Here is a 25,971-nt window from a genome sequence, read left to right on the forward strand (position 1 = left end):
AGTGAAAGTTCAAGATCCAAGGGTGAAAAAAACAGAAAAAAATCAGACGAGAGTTAGGTGGACAAGTCGAAAAGCATGAGATTTTCTTATTAGGCCTTTTATCACGTGCTCAAAAAGGGTGTCTCGCCACTCGGCTACCATATACCATTGCGGGCCGGGCTTTACGCTATCGGTTTTACATTTACATTACGCTCGTCGCGCGCGCACTCTGCTGGCAACGATGACCATCCCCAACCCCTCGCCCTCAGATGTGCCTCTTGGAACTGGCCTACCTACTCAAGGAGAGCTTCTGGCACACTATCCAGCAAAATTTACATGGAATCAACTAAAGACATTTGTAAACTCAGGGCAAGAACACGACCCCCTTCCCCCCCGTAAAACGAATAACAACGCCAACTGAAATTTACTTTGTGGTAGTGATCTTGGTCTACTCAAACGCGACAAGAAGCTTCAACAAAGATACAACCTCTGGAGTGTTGGTATCAAAGAGCAGTATGGATCGATGGGTGCGTTGATTGGGTTTTTTTGGCGACAGTGATTGAAAAAAGAGAACTATTTCTTACAGTAAACTACTTGCTGAAATACCGTTTACAATGGGGTAAACCGGACACACTAACCCTTTTACCCTCTACTCTCAAGCCGAAAGACTCAGAAACGAACCCCAACACCCCCACAAACTCTCTTCCTCCTCCCCAATACTTCACTCGAGACGTCCCTCCAGAGTACGTCAGCATCATCCAGAATGATTGGCCCTATTCAGGTACGCCATTTCCTGCGATCTATCACAAACTTCACAACCATGAATTGAAATCCCTAGTCCCAGTTTCAGTCGAACACACCCTCATCTGGACTAAACTACCCATCTACCACACCGACACTGTCGCTCCCTCCATCAACGCTCGAATCAACCAAGACGGAATCTGGGGATTCACAGGACACACATCGCCCCCACCGTCCCCATCCACACTTCCTCTCTGTTTGCCTGCCCTATCAGAGTGGGGGATAACGGAAGATAAGATGATAGTTTCACCGAAGTGTTCAGAGGAGGAAGAAGAGTTGGTCCGGAAGGCTGGAGTGGAGGTGAATGAGTTTGTGAGGAAACGGTGGGATGAGGATGAGTGGGAGACGGCTTGGTTTGTAAATCCGCCGGTGGGTTTAGATTTTTCTTGGTTCCTCGTTGTCATGATTGTTGATATTGATATCACTTAGCGGTTGCAAAGTATTCCTGATCTTGCTCATATTCATGTGTTTGCGAGGAGGAAAACGTGGAGACAGTAGATAGTTGATTAGTGCAATAGAATGCGTTGTAGAGATGGACTCTTGTAATCTGAGCTCACACATCGAATAGGACCCTGATCATTGATTGTCTGTATGACGTAGGTTGAATTTTTCGACTACAATATTCACAATGTCCCGCCATTCAGTCATTGCACCCAGACCTAAGAACAGAGGTCAGAAAGGCATGGTTTATACATGATAAAACTATAGATTGATACTTGCCTACGTCGCCGCATGCCAACTGTTTCCCGATTGGTCCAACAACTTGGTACCCAATGATCTCCCGTACGACTCTGATATGTTCCGCGGTCAAAGGGTGGTCATACATTAGAGTGTTCATAGCTGGGAAGACGAATGTCGGTGTATTTGAAGAGAGCGCTCTGAGGAGTGATGTCTGTTGGACGATGGTGAGAATTGCGGAAGGTCTTCAGGGACGGGGATCTTCTTGTGCTCACCACAAGGTTATCACAAATCCCTCCGGCTATCTTCGCTAACGTATTGGCAGAACAAGGGGCTATGAGGACGATGTCCGCCCATCGTCTGAGCTCGATGTGTAGAATAGGGTCGCCGATCTTAAACTTCCCCTAGAAAAACCGTGAACCATGTAAGACTCCGACTCCTTTCCGCAAGTAGGACCGAACCGTCCATTCGTCTTGATCTGTCCAGACCCTAGATCCGGATTTTACAATGTCGGCGGGGTCGTAGAACGCTAATGAAGGCTGGGTAGCGACTACTTCAACTTTGACTTTGTCGTACTGAGAGTAGTAGTCAATTCAATTGATTATATGTGTGATCCCCACCCACCCCACCTGTGCGAGTGCTTGAACGATGAGAGGAGCTTTGATGGAGGCTACACTGCCTGTAGTAATCAGGAGAACATGCGTATAGCCTTCAGATCGTTCGTCTGAGGCTAGGAAATGATTCATGATAAAACGGAGGAGCAAGCGGTGTCCGGCCGGAGTTCAATGTATGTGGCTAAATACATATAAAAGAAGATGCGCCCCGAATCATCAGAATCCTTTGTGTCCCTAACCACCACTTACCTTTTTCCCCCCTTCACTTTCTTCCTTGAAAGAGCTGAGTGAGTCTTTTTTTCATTTTTTCAAGGAAGGAAATTTCTTAGTTGTTCCTTCTTTTCAGGCTCTTTATCAATATCTACACTTTACATATTTTCCCCCATAACAAAGTCGAACCTTGTTAAAGATGCGCTCCTTCGCTCTCGCCGCTGCTCTCGTTTCTATTTCCTCTGTCGCCGCTGAAACCTTCACCATTGCTGTCGGTGGGAACAACACGTTGACCTATGACCCTAAATCGTATGTCCTTTATTTTACCTTTCATAATCCCTAGTGTGGCTCATGGTCTATTTTCTTAGGATTACGGCCAAAGATGGAGATATCATTCAGTTCCAGTTGTAAGTGGGGGGTTTCGTTGGACATCGTAACTTGATTCATCATTGACAATGCCCATTTTCAGTTTAACCAAGAACCACGTAAATAATTCCAGCTTTCCGGTTAACGTGAGATGGACTGACGATATTTGTGATGCCCTAACAGACCGTAACCCAGTCAACGTTCGCGGACCCCTGTACAAAAATGTACGTTACCAGTTTCTTGTTACCGTTCTTCTTTTCCCAACATGCTCAATTGGTTCCAGGACAACCCCAACTGAAGGTGTCGATTCGGGTTTCATGCCTGTAGCCGTAGGAGCTACCCAAATCCCTTCGTGGAGCTTCACCTTGAACAACGCTTCTGGTCCTTTGTGGTTCTATTGTCGTCAGAAAACGCCCGCTAGCCATTGCCAGGCAGGAATGGTGTTTGCAGTGAACCCGACTGCTGACAAGACGTTTGACGCATTCCAAAAGCTTGCTATGGGAGGTGCCGCTAATGGAACTACAACAAGTACTGGTGGTGCTGGTGGGAATGGAGGTTCAACAAGTACTGGTGGGAATGGAGGTTCAACAAGTACTGGTGGTACTGGTGGTTCAACGAGCACTAGTACGACAACGGGTGGAGGTAACCCGAGCACGACAGGTACGGGAAGTGGGGACGGGAGTGGAAGTGGAACGAATTCCTCGGCTACGCCCAACGGCAACAACGGCAATGGGGCTGTGTCCATGACGATGAACGCTGCAGGCCTCGTTTCCATCGCTGGATTGGTTGTTGGTTTAATGCTATAGCTTGCATGTAGTAATCCAACATCTTTATGCCATCTATTTTCTGTCCATCAATGATCTGAAGAGCAGTGGGTTTATTTTTGGACCACTGTCAGTGAAAGGTGTCAAATATGAGTCGGGCGTTGGAGATGTCTGTCGCTCACGGATCCCGCTGTCGCTAAAGCGCCAATGGCTCCAACGTTGGTAAATCCTTCCTTTCGATCTCTGAGGCTCAGGGTTTGAAACTGCGATCTGACGAAACAATCGAGGCGAGATAGGAGTCCTCAGTCCCTCTAGACATTTGGTCATAGGTCCAGGGAGACACTGGACCCGGACCAGCCCTTGTTCAATTGTTGGATTTGCAGAAGTGGATAACCTTGTTCTGGCCTAGCTTCTTAACGACCCTGTCGTTTTCCCCGTCCATTCTTTTTATTCCCCAGGATTCACCGGTTCAGCAGTGCTGCCGTTTCCACCCTCCCCAACTCACCCCTTCTTTACAATAACAGTTTACGACGACTGCACTTCTCTTCTTTTTTTTTTACGCCTTCTCGCTTCTCGCCGCGTTTGACCTTCACGCATAACACACACAACAAGAAGAAAAACGAAAGGAGCTCCAATGTCATTCTGCAATAACACCCATTCCAGTGGTGGACTAACCCACGCTCAACGCAACCGACTCATCAAATCCACACGGAAATTAGGGATGGTTCTCGGTGAGACACCTACCGTCGATAGCGATAGTCTCGGTCTTGGATTTGGATTTGGATTTGGACTTGGGGGTTCAGATCCATCTTCGGCTCCGCGTCTTAGCACTTCTTCATCTGAAAGCTACGGTCATGGTCATGGCCACGGTAACCAACCGTCTTTATCCCTTGCGAGACAGTCATCGGGATCATCTAGTGGTAGTACTACCAACAGCCGACCTTCATTATCCCTTCCACCACCACCCATAACCGTCCACCCACCTACGAGCTCAGTTCCATTACCCATGAACACGAATAGTGGAGGAGATGGCATGTCAACCCCCCTCACACCCACTTTTGTCATTCTCAATCGGGACAGTCCGTTCTGCCCTACGGGTACGACGGTTGAAGATTCCGATTTGTACGAAACGGAAACGGAAACCCCAACGGAAACCCAAACCCAAACTCAAATGACGGACATACGAAGAAAGAAGATGGCGAAACTTGTGAGGACGTTTGGAGAGAATGTTCCGCCCGAGTTGGTTACGATTGGGCAACTTGGGGCTGGGTTGGTGGTTGATGCGACGGGTGGGATTGGGAGTTGGAAGTCGGACGAGACGAAGAAATATGGTGGTGAGTGCAATTTTCCATCTTTCCTCACTTCGTTTGTTTGACTTTCTCTCTCCGAATAACAGCTGATATGAAACGATCATCTTCGTCAACCACCATATCTGATTCTTCATCACAATATTCAGTATCAGTATCAGTGGCCACCACACCTCCACCACCAGCATCGCCTAGATCTGCTTCTGCATTCGCACTCGGGCGTTCCAAGTCGTTGTATACGCGTTCGAAAAGTTCTTCCCTGCCCCATGCCCACCAACGAGCGACCTCTGGGACGAGCGGGGATAGGGAGTTGGCGTTTTCGAGACTTACTAGTGGTGGTGCTGGTGCTGATACCTCTGTATCACCTCCCTTTCTTCTTCCAGTCCCAGATCGGACGAAACATCAAGTTCATCTCGTTGTATCGGAGACGCATAGGAAAGGAAGAGAATGGTCTGGGGAGTGGAATCAGAGGGATATGCAACAGGTTGTTGATCAGTTGAGGAGGTTGAAGTGAGTGAGGGAGTGTAGGTGGACTTTTCTTTTTTTGGAGCGGGGTGTTCTTTGGCTGGTTTCTTTTCGAAGACGCAGTAATCATGGCTATGTTTTCTTGTGTGTTGCTTTTTTCTTTCTGATCCTACAGACTACATCTACATCCACCCACTTTACCATTTTTACCATATCTTCGGACCTTGCAGCTTGCCATCTACAGCATTATGTCGTTTCTCCCCTTGTACTACTTACTTGGTGCAGCGGTACTCAGTGAACGTTAATTCAACTAGGGTACTGTAAAACCCGATCGGTCCAAGTCGGCGTAAATGCGGCGGCAGAGGCAGACCGACTTGACCGTATTCCCCATCGCAAAACGATTTTGAAATTTGAAATACTTGCTGTAGGACCCTTCCGTTCTTCAACAACGTGGAATCGGGTTGCCAAATTTACATAAAAAGTCCAGTCCGAACGGCCTCTGGGCTGGCGTAATTTTAGTTTTACTCCGGGGTGTTTCCGTCGTGTTTCTGATATGTCGCCATCCTGGAGACTCAGTGGGATTCGATGTTCGACAATGGACATACATGCACTGCAGGAAATGAAATTTCAATTCGGGACTTGTTCGTGTTGAGGTATGTATGTACGTTAACTGCGTTATCGCCACCCATTCCTACTAGCACTGGCAGAAAGTCCCAGTGTTGTTGAAGGGACAACTGCCAATTGGTGGATGAGTTTCTCACCGGGGTCGAATCGGAACATAACTCCGAATCGGAGAGCATGTGATATTCGACGGCCCGCGCAAATTCTGTGTGGCCAACGAAACAACTTGACTCCTTCTCCATATGCCGAATTCCCGGTTTGCATGTGGCCAGACTTTGACGATGAAAAATCTGCGGGATACTGTAAAGATTCTTCCTCTCTCGAGTGTTTACATGTGGTTATCAATACCACTCCACCGACGTCGATGTCGACGCTGGCTTGCCATCGCCAGTCACGTCTTGGTTGCCAAGTAACGTAACACTGCTTTTGGTCATGTGCTCTTTCCAAACATGGAATGGACGGGATAACTCATCGTCCGTTTGTGCCTGAACTGTGCAGGGTACTACTTACGTCCAGATCGATTGAACTGGGGATATCTGAATTGATTGCTCCGAATCGTTCTGTTTTACTAATTTTTCAGAAGATTTGAAAAGACAGAGCCTGTTGTTGGATCGACGAGGCTGTTATATCTGACTGGATACGATCGATGTTGCTGTGGTCAAAACGTCATGAGTGGAAGCGCCCACGTGAAACAAACGCCAAGTGTGTCCACCTATTTCAATTTTGTTTGCGGTTCGGTTACCGAGGGCAATGGGTTTATAATGCCTATCAATTTCAATTCTTCGCGTTTTTTTCTGCCCCCTTCTCTACAATGCTCAAACCCCGCAAGAGTCTAGCCCGCCTCAACTTACTCTTCTCTCATCACAAGAGGACCACCAGTCTCTCCCCCATCGATGATCCCAGCGATACCAGCAGCGATGACTCTTCAGCTGAAGACGGCGGAAAGAGTGACGATGACCTAGAGAAAGACTCGGAAACCCCCAAAGTCCCAGATTCACCCCCATCGTACTACGATGAATTCACGCTTTCTGCAAACTTGGAGGCTCTTTCCGTATCTTCCTCGGACACATCCTTACTCGACGAAGACCCCTTCGCGCCTACTCCCCCATCCTCCCCTTCTTCATCCCGTTACCCCACGTTATCAGCGGTCGCAAAAGCAATACCCTCCCTCGATTACCATCCTCCTTCACGAAGGAGGAGCATACCCCCACGTGCAGGCGACACGCTCTCAAGCTCGCACGCACCGCGTAATTGGAACGGTCCTTCCCCTTCTGCAACCGTCAAATGTCCCAGTCCATTATCGCCCGTTAAAAAATCGACAGAACAACGGAGAACACCCCGACCACGGTATATATCCACACCTCAACAGCCCTCGCTCGATACGTTAGCTACGTTCGCGTTGAGAATCCATCCTCACCATGCACATGTCCATGCCACTCAGAGACGGAGGGGGAAAGTAGGCGCTAATCTTCCGTTAGAACCGTGGAATGACGATGAATTGGCTGTTTTTGATGTTCCTTCGTTGGGGTATTCTGAGGGGTATTATTACCATGACGATATTCGTACTCATGGTCCTCCCAAGTTGTCGTTACCTTCGGCTATTTTGGAGAAGGAGGTTCAGGCTGTGGGCTTGAGACATACAAAATCTCAGATGAACATACGGAAGTCGTATCCTGAAAAGTTGCATACGCGGTACAAGTCAGTTTGGAACATGGAATGATGTGGGTCCTTTTTTTTTTTTGGCTGTCCATGACGCTTATGCTCATTCCGTTTCTACAGGCGGGTGTTTAGAAGAAAATGAAAATTCTAGAATGTTGTAATTTGTATATGTTTTTCTCTACCTTTCTCTCTCTCTCTCCAGGGTATGTCTTACTCATGTCTTCCCATCTTTGGGTTAACGTTAACACGTTCACTTTCACAGAAATGGGATATATGTGTAATACCATCTTATCAATCGCTGTCGAATTATACCCAGCCCCCCTCCCCTCCTTCACCCATCTCGAGTCTTTACTCCTCCCCGTCAACTACAACCTACAACTATCCCCGTTTTCTGGTCTACCAGCTACCCTTGTCCTTCCTCGAATCCGGGTAACTTCGAAAATCAGCTTGGTAGAAATCACTCCTTTACTCTATTCGGGACATAATCGGAATATCATCCACTTTCTTTTCGACGACATTTGAAACATATACAGGCTTGTCACTACGCATAACGTTCCCTTGCTTCACTACCCAAATCGACACCCGCCAAAATACCGTTCTCGCATCACTATCGTTATCCTATTACCCCAGCCTCTACCCCGCGCATTCAGGAACTTGACTTTGTCTCCTTTACGACGGGACGGGACGGGAAGTCATGATCGTGGTTTAGGAAACCTTTTCCTTTTTTTTTTTTTTTTTTTTACAACGGGACGCCATATCATCAGTTATCATCATCATCCGTCGACGGGTTCACAAGCTTTTTATGCATTATGTCCTAACTGTCTGTGGTTATGTGGAAGACAGGCACCCGCAGGGATATTTGGGAGCGGGTTTTCAATTTGGGATGATGTGATGTGATGTGATGTGATGGTTGTCGGTGTCGTTGTTAATGACGACGTTCGTTAACCTCACTCCGTTATTTCCGCTCGTTTTTGTCATACCCCCCTCTTTTTTTTTGGATATTTTCTTATTTCCTATTCGTTGTCGGCTTTGGACCGCAGGATACTTGGGAGCGGTTTTGGGTTTTGGGATGTGATGGGTGTCGTTCATTTCGCTGTTTTCTCCGTTAACGACGACGCACGGTTTTCCACCCCTTCGTACCACTACGTACGTCTGCGTGTCCTTTCTTCTTTGTGATATCTCTTATTCATTGTTTCCCATCTGGGAAATTACGCTCGTTTTCTTTTTTCTCTATATTTTCTGTTACTCTTTCACTATCTGTGCGTTGCTTGTGATATCCCCTTCCCCTTCCCCTTCCTTTCCGCTCGTTTTTGCCTCATTGATTTTTTTGATATTCCCACCCCTATTTTCGAACCTATCCCTGGTTCAAATTTAGATTGCCCACTGAACTCGTTCCGTTTATAGATCTCTATCTATCTATCTATATCCCTATTCCTTGGTTATACTCTCTATGTAACAAAAAATCTAAAATACCCAGGCTTATACTGGTGTACATGTCGTGTTGTGTGTGTAGTTACAGTTACCTTTTATAGAATTCTTTTTACACTTTTTTCTCTGGTTAAGATCGTTTCAATTGGATTGTGCTTTTTTGGGTGGTTTTGAACCGGTTCATTGTAGGTGGTACGTATGAATCATCCGCAAAACACTCGACGTCAGCCTATATCACATTGAACTACATTCCAAAGTTACCATTGTTTGTGTTTCTTAAAGGACGACCCGTGCGGATGTTAACTTGTATATGAACTGATCCTGGATGTACACTTTAAGCTGTTGGGTTTTTTAAAAAAAACGTTTACCGGGAGAACTTTGACCCACCGTCACCCACCTTGGACCTTGACCTCGGACTTGAGGGGAACGTGCATTGCCAGTGATACCTTACCTCAGTGTGATTCCGGACGACATCATCCTCCACCCCCCCCACCATTAGGATCTGTCAAGAGACACGACCAACTCCAACATACGTAGCAAGTTGTTTTCGATCTTCGATCCCGGGCAGTGGATGAGAACGTTAAAAAGTTTTTAAGTTTTTGGAGCTGATTGTTTGTGTGCGGATATAAGTATAGCTGATCCCAACCGTGAGGGGGGGGGGGGGGGGGAAACTCGGACTCGAGGGGAAAACTTGTCAGATAGGGGTGCGTCCAGATAAAGGTGACGACTTGAAGGTTGAAATTTGTCCGGGATTTGAAATCTGAGCTCACCCCACTGGCAGCTCCCAGCTCCAGCTACCGGCCACAGGGACAAGTAGAGAAAATGCCGAGGTCGGACATAGCCTGATACAAGCAGCACATACGGTTTGCGGTCTTCCGAGAACTTGCCACAACGGAGGGGTCAAGTTCATCCGTGGTTCGGTGGAGCGGATAGTATTGGGGAAGGGAGCGTGGGGGGGGGGATGCAGAGGACGATAGACATGCGATAATAGTATAGAGGTGGAAAAACAGCAGCTATACATCGCCAATCCCGGATGTCGGAGGTTTGTCATGGAAGTGAATTGAATTTTATTAATTTTAATCCTCGGTCCGATAAGTCAATGGATTGCAGGTGTAGAGATGACCTCAGTGACAAATCGATCGTAGAAGGGCCGGAAGCGACGATTTTGGGTTTGGGCTTTGTAGAAAAAGCCGAGAGAATACACCCCTGCTTGCAGAAAACAAAAAGCCAATAGCGGGCCAAAAGATTCAAAAGAAATATGTTGCGGGTGATGGCTCTGGTAAGGTTTCTGACTATTCATGCAAGCTACAGTTGTTCCTGTCGAGCAGTGTGGAAGAAGGGAGAAGTGATGAAAAAAAGGGAGGAGAATAGATGCACTCAATTAAGATCCTGCTCCCTTGGTGCTAAACTTCAGTTCAATAGCCCTCCTGGTGTACTGTATGTCACATGCCGGATGAACCACGGGCCACGAGAATAACAACGTCGATGATAGAACTTGAAGAATGCACGATTCCTGTTCATTCCGACAAGTTCTGGCTGTTGTTCGCCCTCTATTTACCTCTTAAACCCGGTTTGGATGTCTGTAAGAGCTTTCTGCTTGAGAAACCACGAGCGGGATTGACTGTACTGTCGAAACAAGCAAGATAGTGGTGGTTGGAAGACAAGATGCGTACGGCGGGTGATTTTTACGCTCAATACAATTCTCCAGAAAACACCCCGAATATCAACATAAATCGTTGGTCGGACAGTTCCTGGAGTAATCATGGCTTCTAAGATGCAGATAACATACAGAGTGCAAGTGACTTTGCCTGACGGTCAGAGAGAGATAAGATAAGATAACCGGTTGTAAGCGGTATAACCGGCCCAACAAGAAACTCGACGCTTGCAGACACATTGACGGTCCCTATCACATAACCCTACTTCCGACGCAACCTGAGGTGAGGCGGATCCCAGCCTGAACCATCTTCCAGCTCAAACATTCCAATATCGCCGGCACTGGAGTCTGGGATCATTGTCGATGCATTCAAGTACTGAAGTACCGAATCTACCGATTGTGTCGCTGTCATCGTTGTTGGACCAGTGCAATGACGATAGCAAGAAAAGAGTACATATGGAGGTAGTAAAACAGAGGAGTAGTCCAGAGCTACGAAGGGAGAGACTCGGGGCGCGTCGTTTACAATTACATTATTTACGCTACAGGTTGATGTAAACGAGTTCAGTAAATAAACAACTCACCTAGAACTCGATCCTCGCATGGCCTTTTGGCCTTGTTAATATGGCGTGTAAGGTCGGACTGCGACCTAAAACATTTCCCGCATCTCGTACACTCATACGGGCGTATATCTCCATGAGAACGCATGTGATCTAAAGTTTCTCAGCACATCTGACAGATTCTCGCCGGGAATCAAACAACTTACAAACAAGATTGTGCTTCTCGGTGAAGCCTTCAGAATTGCAGCCAAGCACAGGGCAGAAAAACGTGGATTCTTTCTTCGTTCGGCGCTTTCTGGTAGCAGCGGTGATTGCCACCGACCCAACTTGCATCCGGTTTACAAGGAAAGAGGTGGTGTCCGTGTTGGAGTTCCGGGACTGAGATGAGTCGTAGCTACCAGCTGGATAGACAGAATTATACGGATCGTCCACTGGCATCCAGGAGCTTCCCTCACTGGAAGGGGAAGTTGGAGATAAAAATGGCGCTGTACCCGAGGGAGAGAGAGGCGACGCGGAGCTGCCAGATTGGAAGGAAGAACCAAGAAGGGACGGAGACGTGGGGCTGGCACTAGTAGGCGGATAAAAACCATGGTGCATCAGCGCTTGTGGCACGTTGGGGTTGGATTGGAACTGGTTGTAGCGGGGATCCACTTGGTTGCTGCAACTAGAACACAAGGTTTTAGTACCGTGCACAGGACAAGCAAGGGAAATTTTCTAACCCATTAGCCACAGGATGCTGATAGTATGGACATGGCGATAAATTATGTTCATAACGACAAAGATGGCAAACTTTGGGAAGAGAGCGTTAAGAAGAGTACCGGAAGGTGGTACAATAACCAGCTCACCTGTAACGCCAGTATACTGATGAGAGTTGAAACTGCTAGGACAAGAACGATCAGCCAAACTAAGGGTCGAAAATGAAAATGAACACACTTGTCCATGACGACCGAGATAATCTGCGATTGTGAGCGGATGAAAGGTCAACTGGCATACACACCAGCTGTTTTATAGGCCACGAAAGAGCGAAAACGTAAGGAAAGCTGTAAGCAAATTGTGCCAACTTTTCTCGACGAGGTCCTGATGCACCAACCGGTACGGTTGCCCAGACAGCAATACTGCGTAGATGTTATCCCAGACAGTATAAGATAAGAAAGGTATGAGGCCGAATGGAGTTTGAAGAGCTGTCTGAACCTTGATCTCATTTTCGGTTGTGTTTTAGTTCTCGCTCTCAAGTGGATTTGTTGATGTCAAAGCTATGGAGCTGTTGTAATATATTTGAATTTCGGCAAGACATCATAGCGGATGAACTAGGAAATTCAGGTAAACCAGAACGAAAAGATGACAATGTAAAACTTACCCGCCAAGTCCTGGCCGGCAAGAAATCGTGTGTTGCAAAACGCTGTCCATAGGGCGTAGGTCAGACCTGTTTGCCGGCAGGATAAACAGAGGGTTGGGTGGAGACGTCGTGCCACGAGGCAAGATTGCTGTCTTGTTGAATTCCGGTTCGAATGTCCTGTGGACCAACTTTGGTAGTCCACCAGCTTTGGCTGTTCTCAGTGGAGTGACATATGTTTATGACGGGGTCTGACACATGTGGCGAGCTGTTAAATGCTAGTGAGATTAAGATGCCCGACGAATAGCAGCCCACACGAAAAGCACAACAAAATCTGGTTGGAAAAAAGTCAAGCGTATTTAGAGAAGAGACCGATTTACCCGAATCAGTACAGCAATGGGATATTCGTTCGACTCATTTCTCATCCATGAATTGATACAGGGTGTATCAGCTGAAGATTGACAAGTTAAACCCGAACGGATTTTCCGTATTGTCGGCATCCCTCAAGGCATGTCTAAGGTTGATGGAACACTCACTATAAATTAGATATATGCTTTGATTGGATTTCCGAATCCCGTATTCGAATAGAACGGCAGCAGTGAAGCCTCTGCTGCACGCAACCCACCGGCAATGCTCGTATTATTGACCAGGCAAAAAAGATTTCGGTGATGACTCGAGCACCTTCGCGCAACAGTGGTCTGAGTAGCGTGATCCCATAGGAGTTTGACGTCCGGGGTCGATGAGGAGCCCGTCGGAGTCTTGAGTCGATTGTGTGCGGATGTAACTGATCCTGACACTCAGCTTTCAAGCTCGTCATATATGGTCCGGTTACGGGACTATCCTACCCACTTGACGGTCTCCTTCATAGTCGGGGAAGCTCTGTGCGTGCCATTACCTAGAGCAGTAGAAATATGCCATAAAAGGAATGCTACAGAATTAGCCGGCTGTGATGTGCATCCGTCAAGCACAAGTTGGCTTACATCCGTAGGGTGGGGAGACTGGGTGCGCTCCGTTCTTATTGTTTTTAGCACCAGATAAAATACAAGCACTCATCTCAGCTGCGCACTTAATATTTCGCCAAAGAGCCCCTACGGTTTGCGTATTGTAGTCCTCTGTGGCCAGTATCTGTGCGTATGGATAGATCCAAGGACACCAGGACTTTACGAGGAGAATTTCTTCGCCACGACTCTTTGGCATTGACTGAAGGGAATTGTTCTTCTGGTGCAATAAATCAAATATATTTCGATAGGAAAACGAGCAAGACGAGTTTGCCTGTACACAGCATACGAAAGGTGAGCTGTCAGTAAATCATAAGTAAATGAGTATGAGGGACACGCACCTGTTATTCTCATGGATTGGTTCTAAAAAGTGGTTGTTGAAGCGTCTAGTGCCCTCTCCTCAGTTCCTCTCCATCTCAACTCACCATTTCTAGCCATCGTTTGTCAACCTTCAAGTGTACTGTGTCGCCACCACCAGTGTGTATCCCTCCTCGGAATTTCATCCCGAAACTTGAAGTGTGGATGTGGGCATCCAACGTCGGACCACGTCCCTGGCACTGGCAGGTCGAAACATTAGCAATGACCCAGTATGAGTGTAAGAGAAATTCAGGTGTTATTACTGTGCGTAAAATTTGTGCATTGATACCTCGGATTCAACTGTATTTCGATATCCTCAACGATTAGCAAAGAGAAAGAACTTGGAGTTAGGTCTGCGTCACTGATAAGGTGTTATCTTATCTGCACAGTTAAACATACGAACGAAAGATCTCACCAGGAGCGGTGGTGCGCAACCAACGTCTTCTTTCACCATTCCGCGGAACTCGGAAAATGCCAGAGGCTACTCGTTTCAGAGAAAATAAAACTTACGATTCGACCCAATACCGAGTGGTTTTATAGCGAGCGAACTAAGGCGATGTTCTATCCAGTACCGCCTGGGTGCTTCATTTTGGCACTTGACAGTTTGGTGCTGCTCTTTGATACATTCTTGTTCTCAGTTTGTCGCTTACAGCTATTGAACGTATCCTTGATCTCAATTTGACATTTACAGCTAGTTAACAGCATTCTTGATCACGGTTCTCAATATGTACAGCTATTAGCCTCGAAATTGAAAGCTTGATAGTTGAGTGCCCCTGCACGCACGAACGTCTCCCTTTCGCGTTAACGTTCACATTTCCAGAATGCATCTCACCACGAGCTGTTCAAGTGCCTTCTGTTCTGAATCATTGTGAAGCTGATGGTATAGGTGTTGTGTGTATGTGTGGTATATGAGGGACGGCTAGCCTGGCGAATATACCGGACAGCGATAGGTCATGAAAACAATGTGTTGGTCTCGTTGCATTTATCCCAGAAATGACTGTAGTACAATCAGCAGTGTAACCTGTACATCACAATTTCGGACCTCTATCCCCTTCCTTTGCCTTTGCTGTATTATTTTGCATCGGCACAATCACAGCAGTTTGGGTAGATACCGCAATACAAACCTGCTTCTCCCTCCATCCGTGTTCTTTCTTGCCTTCACCAACATTGCATGGAGCTGACCACACTTCGACGTAAACATCATGTCGACCCGCAGGGTCATTAATGAATCTGCAGTTGGTATAGAGTCCTGCAGTTCGCTGAGAAGATTGAGGTGGGATAGGAAACTTGAATTCCAAGGTCATTATCAGAGTCGGGAACCAGGCACTGAAAATTAGTCGATGGTTCAATATGAAATTTCGTTCCCGAAGTGAGGGGAAGAAAAGAAAGTAGACATACACGCTAGGCAAGCCCAACCGCTCGCTTTTCGGCAATAGCGAAGGTGGACTTCGAAACATGTCCGCCAAAAATGCTATCGAAGGTGGCGTTAACGTGTCCTGTTCATGTTTAAACGTTAACCACTGTCCCCATTCCAAACCGGGGCCACCGATAGAAGTTTCGCTCGTCCGGTTCGAGCCATCGAGAGCGTTCTTGGCTACAATCTCCGGTTCTCTGGTTGCTTTCAGCCGAGATGCAAACTGGTATGGGGTACGTAGCGAGGTTAAAGGGGCGTTGGAAGGGTGTTGGTAGAGAGGAAGTCGGCGAGCGTATGTTGAAGGTGGGGTGATTGTCAATAATGAACCTGACGAGGTGGTTGGAGATAGAACGCCGAACATCTGGTGAGTTGAGACTCTGGTGATATTCTGCCAAACGAAAAGGAAAATAAGTGACCGGCTAAAGAAATCAAGGAAATACATACGTCTTGGAGCAGTTCAGCGCCAAGATTAGTGAACGTTTTCCCTTCTCTAAACTGCCTGATATGGACTTCAAAAGGCTGTATTGAAGTCGTGCGTAAGAAGTGGGCAGTTATGTGGATAGGATCTCGATGCGCCATTCCTGCCTGACGTTGAATACACGCTTGTAGGATAAGTCCTAGAACATATCCTATAAAGACGATAATTTTCTCCCGATCTCTTCAAGGACAATAAGTCTATGCCTACCTCCATTTGGTACCCTAATGAAGGGGACGTCAATTCATGGGTTATTCGAGGCAACGAAAGCTCAGACCTACGCGCCTACGGACCATTCACTGTCGATAACTCCGGAATAGACGTGTACATCGTCGCGTTCTGTGTGAATGGTCCTGTGATATGTGACTTTCAGTGCGTCGTGGAATGGTGCCATTGAGATACGGTACTCGGTATGCTGGATGAAAGAAGAAAAGTGAACCGGTGCACCCGGCAAACATCGACGCCAACCTTACTCGGCCGATTCCAACTCGTACTCAACAGATATGGCAAACCCTCTGAAAAGTCGAGTGACGGCCGCCGTCATATTCCAAAAAGTTATTTCAGACCACCATCATGTCGACTGCAACTACCATTATCGCGCCATCGACAACAGTCTCGGCTGTCCTTACCCACTTTTCTCCTCCTCAAGACGGCTCACTTCCGTATACGTGTGTCAACGAATCTGCAGATAGACCTCGTCAGAACTGGGTCCCTCAAGAACACAACGTGGACATAGAGGATGTTCGTACAAACGGTACGGAGAAAGATTATACACTAGACAAGAACGGGTTCCAATTCTATAGGGAGGCTGCGAAGCATACCTCGTTCTTGACCGACGAGGAGGTAGAGAAAGAGTACTATCCGGAGAGCATCGAACTGATCAAGAAATTGACCGGTGCAAGAAAGGTCGTCTTGTTTGACCATAGTACGTGTTCCGCACGCAAATTCTGGTAGCCATAGCTTCACTAAATTGCCTCTGGCTTAACAGCTATTCGACGTCGCCGCCCTGGTGAACTCGACACCGATGTGACGAAACGGCAACCCGTAGCTCTAGTCCATGTCGACCAGACTCCGGAATCTGCAGCGAATCGTGTCAGGCGCCATTTACCAGCAGACGAAGCTGAAGAAATCCTTCGGAGTAAATCTCGTTTCCAAATCCTCAACCTCTGGCGACCAATTGCTAATCCTGCCCTGGATTGGCCCCTCGCACTCTGTGATTACAGCACCGTCGACAAGAAGAAGGATTTGGTGCCCGTTGCTCTAATATACCCTGACAGGGAAGGTCAGACTTTCGGTGTCAGATTCAGTGAGAACTATCGATGGAAGTATGCCAAGGGTATGACGCCTGAGGACGTTGTGTTGATCAAGTGGTGAGTCCGTTGGGCTTCATGAATAGCCTTATCAGTCAACAACGAAACTCTTTAGCTATGATTCGATTGAGGATGGAAGTGTTGCTCAGTTCACACCCCATACCGCATTCCAGGACCCGACCACGCCTGAGGGGGCTCCTCTCAGACAGTCCATCGAACTTCGTGCGCTTGTATTTTACTAGACACTTCTATCGCTCCACATGCGCGTTCTTTGTTATAGAGTACTATATTGTAAGTGACAACATGAAAGCATATATATGCTTTCATGTATATTTTATTGTTATACGCGTGTGATTACAGTACTGTCGAGATTTCTTACCACGACCACCATGTATATTGGCTAGGTATCGCCTGGATATCTTCATGTACAGACCCCCTCACTCTCCAATATTCAAAGACACGAATTGAATCTTTTGTGGACGTAATGACTTCTCAGTTCGAGCATTTGTTTGCGGCTACAGTTTTAGACGTGGTCGTACCGAACACCTCCTTGGAATTCCCTCCATCCCAACTTGCCACGGACGAATGGCTCGATAGTCTGCGATCTGGTACTCTGGGCGATAGACGAGAGGCCTTTTTTGGTGCGAATTGACCTACATCTCCTTCTTTGAATGTCATAATACTGGATAATACAGATGAACACATTCAAGCTGTTCTTACAGCTCGTATACCACATCCAGAACCCGAAAATTCTCCCGTTGACCCTCCTCACACCCTCCTCTCTTTTCTCGCGCACTTTCAAGTGTCTCTGGAAGCCTCGTATATCTCGCCTACGCCTGACATCACAGACCATCCGAACACTGCTACGCCTCGTACAGATGTACCTCCACGTTCAGTTTCGTTGAAAGGGAAGAAACCCATGGCTCTCAACTTATCCCCCAATCCGTCTCCGAAAGTACCCCCACAAAGTGTTCATCCTCCAATACTACCGCCAGCTACACCTATTCCCACACCTGCCTCTGCTGAAACCGATCGAAGATACGCTCAGAGTGAGGGTGTTATGCTATGTACCCGGATATGGGGTGCGGAAGGACCGAGCACCCTTGGCGACGAAGGCGACGAAGCGACGGAAAATCCAGATTCGAAACAAGAAACCGTGGAAATGACAAGAAATCAAGCAAAGCCACAGGAAGATTTCCATCTGATTTGGTCGGAGAGGGAAAACGTCTGGGTTGCAGCGTACAAAATTGTCTTTACTGTCGGTGGGTACGTTTTAATATTTTTCTGTGTCCTACGCTCATGTACGTTTGTTAGCCTATCTTCGATTGCCATTCCGGCTACCAGCAGGTGTCTCTCCCCTTCTTTGCATAACCCTCTCGACTACTTTGCGAGATCTTCCCGTTGCCGTCAATGGACCCAAGAATCCTCTAGCTCGCTACATTTCAACGATAGGGGGAAACCGTTTAACCGTACCCTCTTCCTCACCGATTGTCCCCAGCGCCCCAAATCTCTCTTCACAACCAGAAGTTTCAGCTCCCAAAGGTGGTCTCGGAGAAGTCAATCTTCTCGGGGCCTTATTTTCAGTCCCTTCCGCTCTTCAATCGCCTGTTTCACCGAGCTCAACACCTGTAATCAATCCTCCTGAGAGTCAACTGGTTCTCCCCAGCACTCGACTAGGGTCATCCATGCGATCGTCTCTGTTTTTTCTCCCATCTACACCCGCCGGCCTACCCCCATCGCCACTGTACAGTCCCATGCAAACACCTGGCGGTGGACTAAAACCCGCTTCCCACCCGACTCTCAGAAAGAGCTTCCGTAAGACGTTGTTCGCGACAAGCGGGTTCAAAGTGAGAATGAGAACAGTATTTGTTCCTTCTTTAACGATAGATGCAGAGCAGGACGAAGGATATCTTTCAGGTGATGGTGTTGAGAGAAATGATGGGAAGAATAGGTCCGAGGAAGGTGATAAGGAAGAACAGGACGAGCCTTCTTCCGGTTCTGAGGAGGGCACCGTCGTTCTCTGTGTTGAGATCGAGAATGAACAAGATCATTTTTCGAAGTCAAGTGATTATGGAGGACGGAATGCTGGTGGATTTCTCGTTGAGCGCGTCGAAGTCAGCATTGGCGGTGGCGAGAGCGAAGGGGCTAGTGCACACCTGATTGGATGGGGTGCAGATGCCTTGTTATCGTTGAAGAGAAAGAAGGCAACAGTCGATAACAATTTTCCTCTCCTTCTCACTCCACGAGAACAGTTCAATCTTCTATATGCCGTGACGTTCTTACGAAGTCCAGAGGAAGTTGATTACATGTCCACCCTATCAATTGAAGGAAGAAGCGCCGGTCTGAAATTGGGAAACAAGGCATTAGCCCAAGCAGCCGGTGGGAAGGACATGCTTCAGAGGTCAGTCACACTGAAGATATTTGGAAGACCCAGTTACGTTTCTCCATCTGAAACGGAAACATCTTTTTATCCTACCTCGACGTTCTGTACGCGCTGGAATTGTATCTTGGACCTCTCGACGACTTCGTTGATAGACCGTCGTGCCGAAGATGACTCGATGGAATCCACTCCCACAGCTAACCCGAACCGTCCTTTCAGTACCTCTGCTCCCTCTGTTTTACCTGAACCTGCATCTCCTTTTCCAGCCTCCATAACGTCTCCTCGTTTACCGCCGTCGAATGTTGGGCCTCTTATTGCTGGTGATGCCCGGCGTGCCTCGTTTGGCACCCTATCAAAAAGTGGAACATCTTCACGGTCGTCTACACCCGCTTACGCAAGTTCCATCGCTGACAGCCGAAGGCACACAGTTGCGGGTGCAGGTATCACATCTGGGGCTGCTGGCCTGATTAAAGCGGCCACTGCTGGTGCAAGAAACTCATTTGCGCCAGGAATGTCATCCCCTCCTCTACCAGAGAGAAGAGATGGGTTCCCTGGTGTCCCACCACAACGGGAACGCCGTGATTCTGGACCGAGAAGTTCTCCGTTGTCCTATACACCGCCATCCACTGTTCTTCAAACTCAAATACCTCGATCACCGACTACCTACGAAGCACCTCCTCTGCCCCCATTCAAAGATAGAGCTGGGAATCTCACTGTATCAGTACCAGGCCCATCATTGGACCAAGTGATGATGGGCCACATGCCACCAGTAACACCTGCATACCCTGCATACCCGACACATGCAAGCCCGAATCAATCACCGCTACCGCCCACGCCCAATTTAGGCCCTTATATACCTCAGGGTGGAGCCAACGTTTCTCCCGGTTATGGTTCGTATTCAGGACCCAGTGTCGAAGTGCCTAGAGACAAAGGATTGATGATGGGTTCCAGTCCTGGATACTCGCCCCAAACGCCTACCCCCCATGTCGGGTTCGGTAATGGTGGTGCTCCTCCGGGAATATTCGATGGCGGTGGAGGCGTTGGATTGAACATGAGTCGTTTGGGTGGAGGGGTAGCGGATCCAATCGTTGTTTCTATTGGACTGATTCACAAGGGGAAGTCAACCGAGACGGGGAAGATACATCCGTCGGATAGATTTGCGTTGAACATCTTTGTGTTCAACAAGTCAAGTTGGACGAGAAGGTTTGATGTCAGCTGTCCGGATCCGAGGATGCTGAGAAAGAACGAGGAAAGGCTGGGGAGTCTTAGGAAGAGCTTTGAAAGCGGGAGAGCAACGGCGTTGCCTGGTGTTGTACCTCTGGAGAATCGTGTCAGGATTGGGTACGTTGGAATTTGCGTCTTCTTCAGAGTACCTTGGGAATCACATGGTCCTCATATAGCCCTCTTCACCCCTCTGCTTGCCAATCTGTGGGAATAGAGTTTTTGGCTTTAGCGCCGGGAGTGCACTCCATTGATACCTTGACACTGACGGATGTTGAAACCGGATTTTCGATGAACTTGAGGTATGGATAATGCACGATGTTGAGTCTAGGCTGATTCAACTCCTGAATAGGTCGGTCATGGATATTGTGGTGCATGAGAATTACGACGACATGAGTTAGCATACTTAAACTGTCTTAGTGACATAGTGGCTTGGGTGAAACTTACTGGAGAAGATGAGAAACGACAGGACCGGGGAATGTAATGCCTTTCCGATTCCGACTAGAACGGTGTGTGTATGCTACTAAGGAATGAGAACAAGACACTCGACACTCTCGTTGAGGGAGGTGGTGATGGTCCGGTCGACGACGCCGGCTCGCGATTCTCCATCCCCGGACACATTCCCCCAAGGAGCGTAGTGCCGTCGACGGGTTCACGCGTTCACGGCCAATGTCCGACGATAAACAGCCCCTGCCAGGTTTGACTGATTCTGAATAGTTGCCACTTTCATTGTGCATTATGAGATAGTTTACTGTATCGTTTTGCCAGTTCAACTATCGTATCGACAGCGAAGTCATAACAGTCATATAGACATCGTACAAGGAAGGTTTGAACATCAAATCTTTTGGCGAAGAAAAGAATAATCGACCTAATTGGTTTCGGCACGAGTAAACTTCGTCTCGGCAAAGCCAACTTGGGTGTGGGTGATATCATACACGCTGTAGAATCTCTGCAAGAAAGTAAAGCCGTCTATGGGACAGGTCAGTTTGTCAGGTTCATGTATCGAGACCATGCCAACTTACTAACGAAATCTGATCCGGTTCCGGAGGGACCGTTGTCGGCAAGTACGAGGTAGATTTTGTCGGGGCTGCCACCGGGCAAATTGTTAAGTGCACGTGGCCAGATTTGAGCATTAGGTGTAAGCTCGTATGTGGTCTGGGAGAGAGAATGTTTATCCTTGATTCACGTCTGCTGTCACGGGTTGAATCAGTTGCTTACCCCACCGATGTGAAACTCCATGTTCTTCATCTTCTTGAACTGTGTAGCGGTTACGCTGAGAAGTCCAGTGGCCCTGTTCGTAGTGTGAATCAGCAACGACGAAGACTTGATAGGGGTGATGAAGTCGACTTGCCGATCTACGACAGCACCAGTGGCTTTCTTGTACATGTCAAAGGTGTCAGTCGGAAGCATTATGAGGGTTGTTCCGGTGTCGACAATGCCTGCACAATTGCTCATGATTTCGCTTCCATCGTACTTGATACTCTGATCGATACCCCAGTAACGGTTGGCGGGAGAGGACTTTGTGATAGGAACATATTTCACGGGCGTAGTGATCCTGTAGATTGTAGTCGAATGAATGGGTCACCATTAATCAATCGAAGGATGTAAAATACGTACTTGCTCTCATCAACAGCACCAAAAGTAATCTCGCCGTTAGCGAGGTTCTGACTCTTGTCAGGAGTTGGAGCAAAAAAGATTCCGATAGACTCTGTTTTGATAATTCCTTGACTGAGCATGTTGTCCGTAATAGTAGGAGTGCCTAGCAGATTTGATCTCAGCTAAAGCAAGGAGGTCGATAGTGGGGGAAATACCCCGAGCTGGGCCAATTCTGAGAAGTAAGGATCGATATCAGAGGCTCCAAGTGATCATAAGGGGCGGTGACATACCCCAGAATACCATCAACGTTATCGCCTCCAAAACCTTGAGTGCTTTTGGCCACACCGATGGATTGATTCTTGATGACCATGTTTGGAGATAATGCGACGGTGTCGGTATCTAAGTCAACAACTTCCTGAGAAGGATCTCACGTGGATAATCTTCAAGAAACCTACACTCAGTACCAACGAAAGACCCTGATCCATAGATCAATTTCTGGAAGTTGTGATCAGAGGGGCCAGTTTCGAATAAACGACTTTGACATACAACTTCCTTTCCTTGTCTGTCATAATCAGTTAGATTTCAGAAAGAGGTAAACATATGTGAGATGGGCGGGAATTCCACTCACGTCTGGCTTGTTGAGGTTGGTGTATATTCTTTATGAGCGCCAACCCAGGTATTGGAGCTTCCTGTAAGGGGTGTGATGTTATTGGCGTAGAGAAGTTATAAGTGTGTAGGGAAACAGAGCTGACCCGTGTCAATCAAAAGGCTGAACGTTGTAGCAGGGTTCCCAATGGCTGTCGCGGATGAACGACGCGTAAACGTCGTCTCTTCAATGAAAAGGTCCAGAGAGCTATTTACCTACAGGTATAACATAAATGATAGCTGAAAACAGAGTTAGAATATCGACAGCAATGCGGCCCACACACACTTACCGCTGTCAGTGACGTCCACAGACATATTGTCTGGTTTCTCAGTGGCTGGTTTTTCACCGGGTAGCCCGCCAGCTCCAACGCGTTGAACCGGTTTCTTCTTGAGGTCAGGGACAACGAGAGGACCGTGAGGCGTTATGCCTCTCTGAAGCTTCTGAGCGCGGACGCGGTCGCGGTTTACAACATCCTTCATGTGGTTGACGGGCTGCTCGCCAGTGCGGGAGAGCACGCTCTGAAAGGAGGCGACGTTGACTGAGGCCATGTATGTGAGGCTGTCTTGACAATGACGGGAGATGAGAGGAGATGGTAGTGTTCAAACAAAAGAAAGGGAGATGGGCAACATTGGGCTTTTATACACTGTCCAGAACCCTCTAAATATCCAACCAAGATGTCAAAGGTTTCTTCTTTCCGAGAACTCGAGGAGACAACTACTAAGAATAGACTCGGATTAGTTGCGTTTACTGGAACAAAAATGACTACACTAACCAAAGGAGTGGTGGCTGCCCTTCTTGTCGTCAGCTCACTCTTAAGAGCCTAAGAACAGCTGAGAGAATCGGTGTAAACTAAAACTTTTCCTTGAAGTCCGAGTTATAGATGTCCCGATGTGCATTTTGCATTTGTGGATCTCCGCATGTTCGGTTTACACAGTCGGTCTAGGAAGATCGTGGAATTCGAACAAGAGATTGAACGGAAGTTGATTCTGGGCGTCTGACTTCCATGCATTCTGTCCTACTAGAGTTATCGCCTTCTTATCATGGTTCTATGGAGAGATCTGGCAGCGGGTTAAGTTGTATTGAGGTGAGTGGAGGGTGGGAAAACTTGATATTTGTTGCCTCTTGTTCCCGATGACCATCTTGTGCGTTGAGTATCGCCCTCAAACAGCACCTTTTTACTTTTTACGCCAATCCGCCTGGTCAACGAGTAGGACTGACGGGATGTTTTGCCGATGTATGATTCTTCAATGTACAAATTTCAAAATTTTATTCCAACTGGCTGCGCAACTGTAAGAAACGATCTTCCTTCCCGACTTTGCTTCGCTTTCTGCAGGAAATACATCATTCAGCTTACCGACCATTGAAATTGTAGACCAATAGACTTCTTCACCATCAGTATCGCTATTTGCGAGAAATCATTCGGCTTACCGACTATTGAAATAGAGGACACCGCCTGAGTTTCACCATCAGTATAAGAGGTGGCGACAGAAGTTGTCCAGAAGGACCCTCTCAAAATATCTGGTTTACGTCCTTTTCCGATCGTCAAATCCCATAGCCATGAGCGACACCATCACTTTAACTTACAAAGTCGTAAAAGGCGTTCCAATCAAACTCGACCTTTATCTTCCTACACATGAACAGAATCAAGGACCAACGCCGGCAGTCGTCTACTTTCATGGAGGCGGGCTCGTTATGGGTTCTCGCCGTGACCTGTTTCCGCACTGGCTGCAAAGTAGGTTTCCCACTATCATCGTCTTCAGACGCTCACGCTCTCAGACCGAGTTACTTCGACCGGCTATGTCTTCATTTCTGCTGATTTCAGGTTGATCCCGACCGGACCAACGACTGGCCATGACGTGGTCGAGGATATCAAAGACCTATTCGCCTTTCTCCGTGAAAAGGACTTCAAAGTCTGTCGTGAGACAGGGGAGGAAGTCAAGATAGATCCTGGAAAGGTTGCCGTCTCAGGGTCCAGCGCCGGGGGACTCTGTGCATATCTCGCTGCAAGCCATGTTACTCCCAGGCCTGCGGCACTGCTACCCATATTTGCTTCAGGAGGAGACTTCTTGGTGAGTCAAATTCCATACAAACCGATGGCCAATCCATTCATTCACTCAATCCGTGTTCTAGACTCCCTTCTATTTGAACCCCAAGTCAGAACCCTTCCTACGTGGAAGGCCACTCGTTGACGCATCCATGTTCGCCGACTACGTGCACCCTCTCGCCGCTAAAGTGGCTTCTGACCTTCTTTCCGAGTCTCCGCTCACTTTCGTGCCAGGCTCCAACCCCCCACTCCCCGCGAACCCTCGTATGGCGGTAGTCTTCCTATACCTCCAACTCGGGACATACCTAGACTACTACACCGGTCAATACGAACCCAGCATCAGTGCTTCTCTGAGGAGCCTGGTGGGTGACTCAAAGCAACGCCTTATTGACACCATCCCAGAACATCATCGTGCGCTATTCCCACAACTGAACGTCACTTCATCTTGGCCCCCTACATACCTCCTCCACGGCGAAGAAGATACAGCCGTTCTCGTTCACGAATCCCAGAATATTCATCAGTTGTTGAAGGACGCTGAGGTGGAATCAACCTTGAAGCTTGTGCCAGGGCAGGATCATTACTTCGACGTCATGACCCCCAACGCAGAGGACTTGTGGGGAAATGTCTTTGACGACGTCTTAGTCTTTTTGAAGAAGCAATTAAGTTCTTAGATCCGTGATGTCGGTCAAAGGGAAATTGTAAAATATTGCGCGAAGCGGGATGCAATATCATCAATTAAATCAGAATAAACAAAGACAGTTATACATCCTCCTCCATACGGTCCCAGCACGATTAGACACCCGATAGCTGCGAGAGATACAAGGTAGGCGACAGAAGGGAGATATTCGATGCACTGCACGTCTGGATATTGTATACAGTTCATGATGGGCATCGATACAATTCAGTCTCTGGTGCCAGACGGAGTTGTGAAGCATCCGTGTTAGGATGTGCTTCCCGATCTGACACCACTTGAGGAGATCTATCCAAACTGGGCGTTTGTACCCAGTAGCAGTAGCACAGACCACAGCATCGTACTCCTCGGTTGTTATTGCACCTGAAATGGTATGTTGGTAGGCGAGAACGTAAGGATTTAA

The 25,971-nt window shown here is 47.7% G+C and overlaps 11 protein-coding genes across 14 annotated transcripts; 7 read left to right on the plus strand and 4 right to left on the minus strand.

Moving 5' to 3' along the window:
- Positions 1-181: 181 nt before the first annotated feature.
- Positions 182-1,346, plus strand: E1B28_012150 (uncharacterized protein). Of its 2 annotated transcripts, XM_043157230.1 has the most exons (5): positions 182-348; positions 418-506; positions 566-760; positions 824-1,149; positions 1,210-1,346. In XM_043157230.1, the coding sequence occupies exons 1-5, from the start codon at positions 221-223 to the stop codon at positions 1,276-1,278; spliced, it is 807 nt and encodes a 268-aa protein (XP_043004597.1). In that variant the 5' UTR covers positions 182-220; the 3' UTR covers positions 1,279-1,346. The 2 variants fall into 2 exon arrangements, with proteins under 2 accessions (XP_043004597.1, XP_043004596.1); XM_043157229.1 differs by having other exon boundaries at positions 182-506; positions 818-1,149.
- On the minus strand, positions 1,347-2,233 carry E1B28_012151 (uncharacterized protein). Its single transcript, XM_043157231.1, has 5 exons — positions 2,088-2,233; positions 1,920-2,033; positions 1,734-1,862; positions 1,501-1,672; positions 1,347-1,439 (listed from the first exon to the last, which is right to left on the minus strand). Exons 1-5 carry the CDS (start codon positions 2,202-2,204, stop codon positions 1,357-1,359), a joined length of 615 nt encoding a protein of 204 aa, XP_043004598.1. The 5' UTR covers positions 2,205-2,233; the 3' UTR covers positions 1,347-1,356.
- A 69-nt stretch (positions 2,234-2,302) lies between these two features.
- Positions 2,303-3,499, plus strand: E1B28_012152 (uncharacterized protein). Its single transcript, XM_043157232.1, has 6 exons — positions 2,303-2,359; positions 2,419-2,591; positions 2,651-2,689; positions 2,752-2,767; positions 2,832-2,872; positions 2,932-3,499. Exons 2-6 carry the CDS (start codon positions 2,482-2,484, stop codon positions 3,452-3,454), a joined length of 729 nt encoding a protein of 242 aa, XP_043004599.1. The 5' UTR covers positions 2,303-2,359; positions 2,419-2,481; the 3' UTR covers positions 3,455-3,499.
- A 547-nt stretch (positions 3,500-4,046) lies between these two features.
- E1B28_012153 (uncharacterized protein) lies at positions 4,047-5,574 on the plus strand (the record flags this gene model as incomplete). Its single annotated transcript, XM_043157233.1, has 2 exons — positions 4,047-4,746; positions 4,809-5,574. 2 exons carry the CDS (start codon positions 4,047-4,049, stop codon positions 5,231-5,233), a joined length of 1,125 nt encoding a protein of 374 aa, XP_043004600.1. The 3' UTR covers positions 5,234-5,574.
- Positions 5,575-6,616: 1,042 nt separating this feature from the next.
- On the plus strand, positions 6,617-9,012 carry E1B28_012154 (uncharacterized protein; the record flags this gene model as incomplete). Its single annotated transcript, XM_043157234.1, has 4 exons — positions 6,617-7,526; positions 7,585-7,667; positions 7,727-8,610; positions 8,869-9,012. The coding sequence occupies one exon, from the start codon at positions 6,617-6,619 to the stop codon at positions 7,523-7,525; it is 909 nt and encodes a 302-aa protein (XP_043004601.1). The 3' UTR covers position 7,526; positions 7,585-7,667; positions 7,727-8,610; positions 8,869-9,012.
- Positions 9,013-11,107: 2,095 nt separating this feature from the next.
- On the minus strand, positions 11,108-12,044 carry E1B28_012155 (uncharacterized protein; the record flags this gene model as incomplete). The annotated part of the gene is made up of 5 exons (XM_043157235.1): positions 11,108-11,256; positions 11,310-11,767; positions 11,823-11,892; positions 11,949-11,983; positions 12,037-12,044. The coding sequence occupies 5 exons, from the start codon at positions 12,042-12,044 to the stop codon at positions 11,108-11,110; spliced, it is 720 nt and encodes a 239-aa protein (XP_043004602.1).
- Positions 12,045-14,742: 2,698 nt separating this feature from the next.
- E1B28_012156 (uncharacterized protein) lies at positions 14,743-16,111 on the minus strand. Of its 2 annotated transcripts, XM_043157237.1 has the most exons (5): positions 15,974-16,111; positions 15,891-15,904; positions 15,650-15,834; positions 15,190-15,593; positions 14,743-15,117 (listed from the first exon to the last, which is right to left on the minus strand). In XM_043157237.1, the coding sequence occupies exons 1-5, from the start codon at positions 16,072-16,074 to the stop codon at positions 14,820-14,822; spliced, it is 1,002 nt and encodes a 333-aa protein (XP_043004604.1). In that variant the 5' UTR covers positions 16,075-16,111; the 3' UTR covers positions 14,743-14,819. The 2 variants fall into 2 exon arrangements, with proteins under 2 accessions (XP_043004604.1, XP_043004603.1); XM_043157236.1 differs by having other exon boundaries at positions 14,744-15,117; positions 15,650-15,983.
- A 142-nt stretch (positions 16,112-16,253) lies between these two features.
- On the plus strand, positions 16,254-17,232 carry E1B28_012157 (uncharacterized protein; the record flags this gene model as incomplete). The annotated part of the gene is made up of 3 exons (XM_043157238.1): positions 16,254-16,605; positions 16,669-17,050; positions 17,106-17,232. 3 exons carry the CDS (start codon positions 16,254-16,256, stop codon positions 17,230-17,232), a joined length of 861 nt encoding a protein of 286 aa, XP_043004605.1.
- A 61-nt stretch (positions 17,233-17,293) lies between these two features.
- On the plus strand, positions 17,294-21,203 carry E1B28_012158 (uncharacterized protein). Of its 2 annotated transcripts, none has more exons than XM_043157240.1 (4): positions 17,294-18,252; positions 18,305-20,711; positions 20,771-20,893; positions 20,944-21,203. In XM_043157240.1, exons 1-4 carry the CDS (start codon positions 17,910-17,912, stop codon positions 20,990-20,992), a joined length of 2,922 nt encoding a protein of 973 aa, XP_043004607.1. In that variant the 5' UTR covers positions 17,294-17,909; the 3' UTR covers positions 20,993-21,203. The 2 variants fall into 2 exon arrangements, with proteins under 2 accessions (XP_043004607.1, XP_043004606.1); XM_043157239.1 differs by having other exon boundaries at positions 17,294-17,631; positions 17,686-18,252; positions 18,305-20,893.
- A 91-nt stretch (positions 21,204-21,294) lies between these two features.
- Positions 21,295-23,932, minus strand: E1B28_012159 (uncharacterized protein). The gene is made up of 14 exons (XM_043157241.1): positions 23,606-23,932; positions 23,123-23,550; positions 23,049-23,072; positions 22,940-22,984; positions 22,816-22,876; positions 22,734-22,749; positions 22,643-22,682; positions 22,478-22,586; positions 22,403-22,419; positions 22,209-22,350; positions 21,943-22,146; positions 21,810-21,882; positions 21,614-21,746; positions 21,295-21,560 (listed from the first exon to the last, which is right to left on the minus strand). The coding sequence occupies exons 2-14, from the start codon at positions 23,379-23,381 to the stop codon at positions 21,460-21,462; spliced, it is 1,224 nt and encodes a 407-aa protein (XP_043004608.1). The 5' UTR covers positions 23,382-23,550; positions 23,606-23,932; the 3' UTR covers positions 21,295-21,459.
- A 50-nt stretch (positions 23,933-23,982) lies between these two features.
- On the plus strand, positions 23,983-25,610 carry E1B28_012160 (uncharacterized protein). The gene is made up of 4 exons (XM_043157242.1): positions 23,983-24,122; positions 24,206-24,565; positions 24,610-24,902; positions 24,964-25,610. Exons 2-4 carry the CDS (start codon positions 24,391-24,393, stop codon positions 25,546-25,548), a joined length of 1,053 nt encoding a protein of 350 aa, XP_043004609.1. The 5' UTR covers positions 23,983-24,122; positions 24,206-24,390; the 3' UTR covers positions 25,549-25,610.
- The last annotated feature ends 361 nt before the right edge of the window (positions 25,611-25,971 follow it).

Source organism: Marasmius oreades, chromosome 8, assembly GCF_018924745.1.
Source record: "Marasmius oreades isolate 03SP1 chromosome 8, whole genome shotgun sequence".
NCBI lineage: Eukaryota > Fungi > Basidiomycota > Agaricomycetes > Agaricales > Marasmiaceae > Marasmius > Marasmius oreades.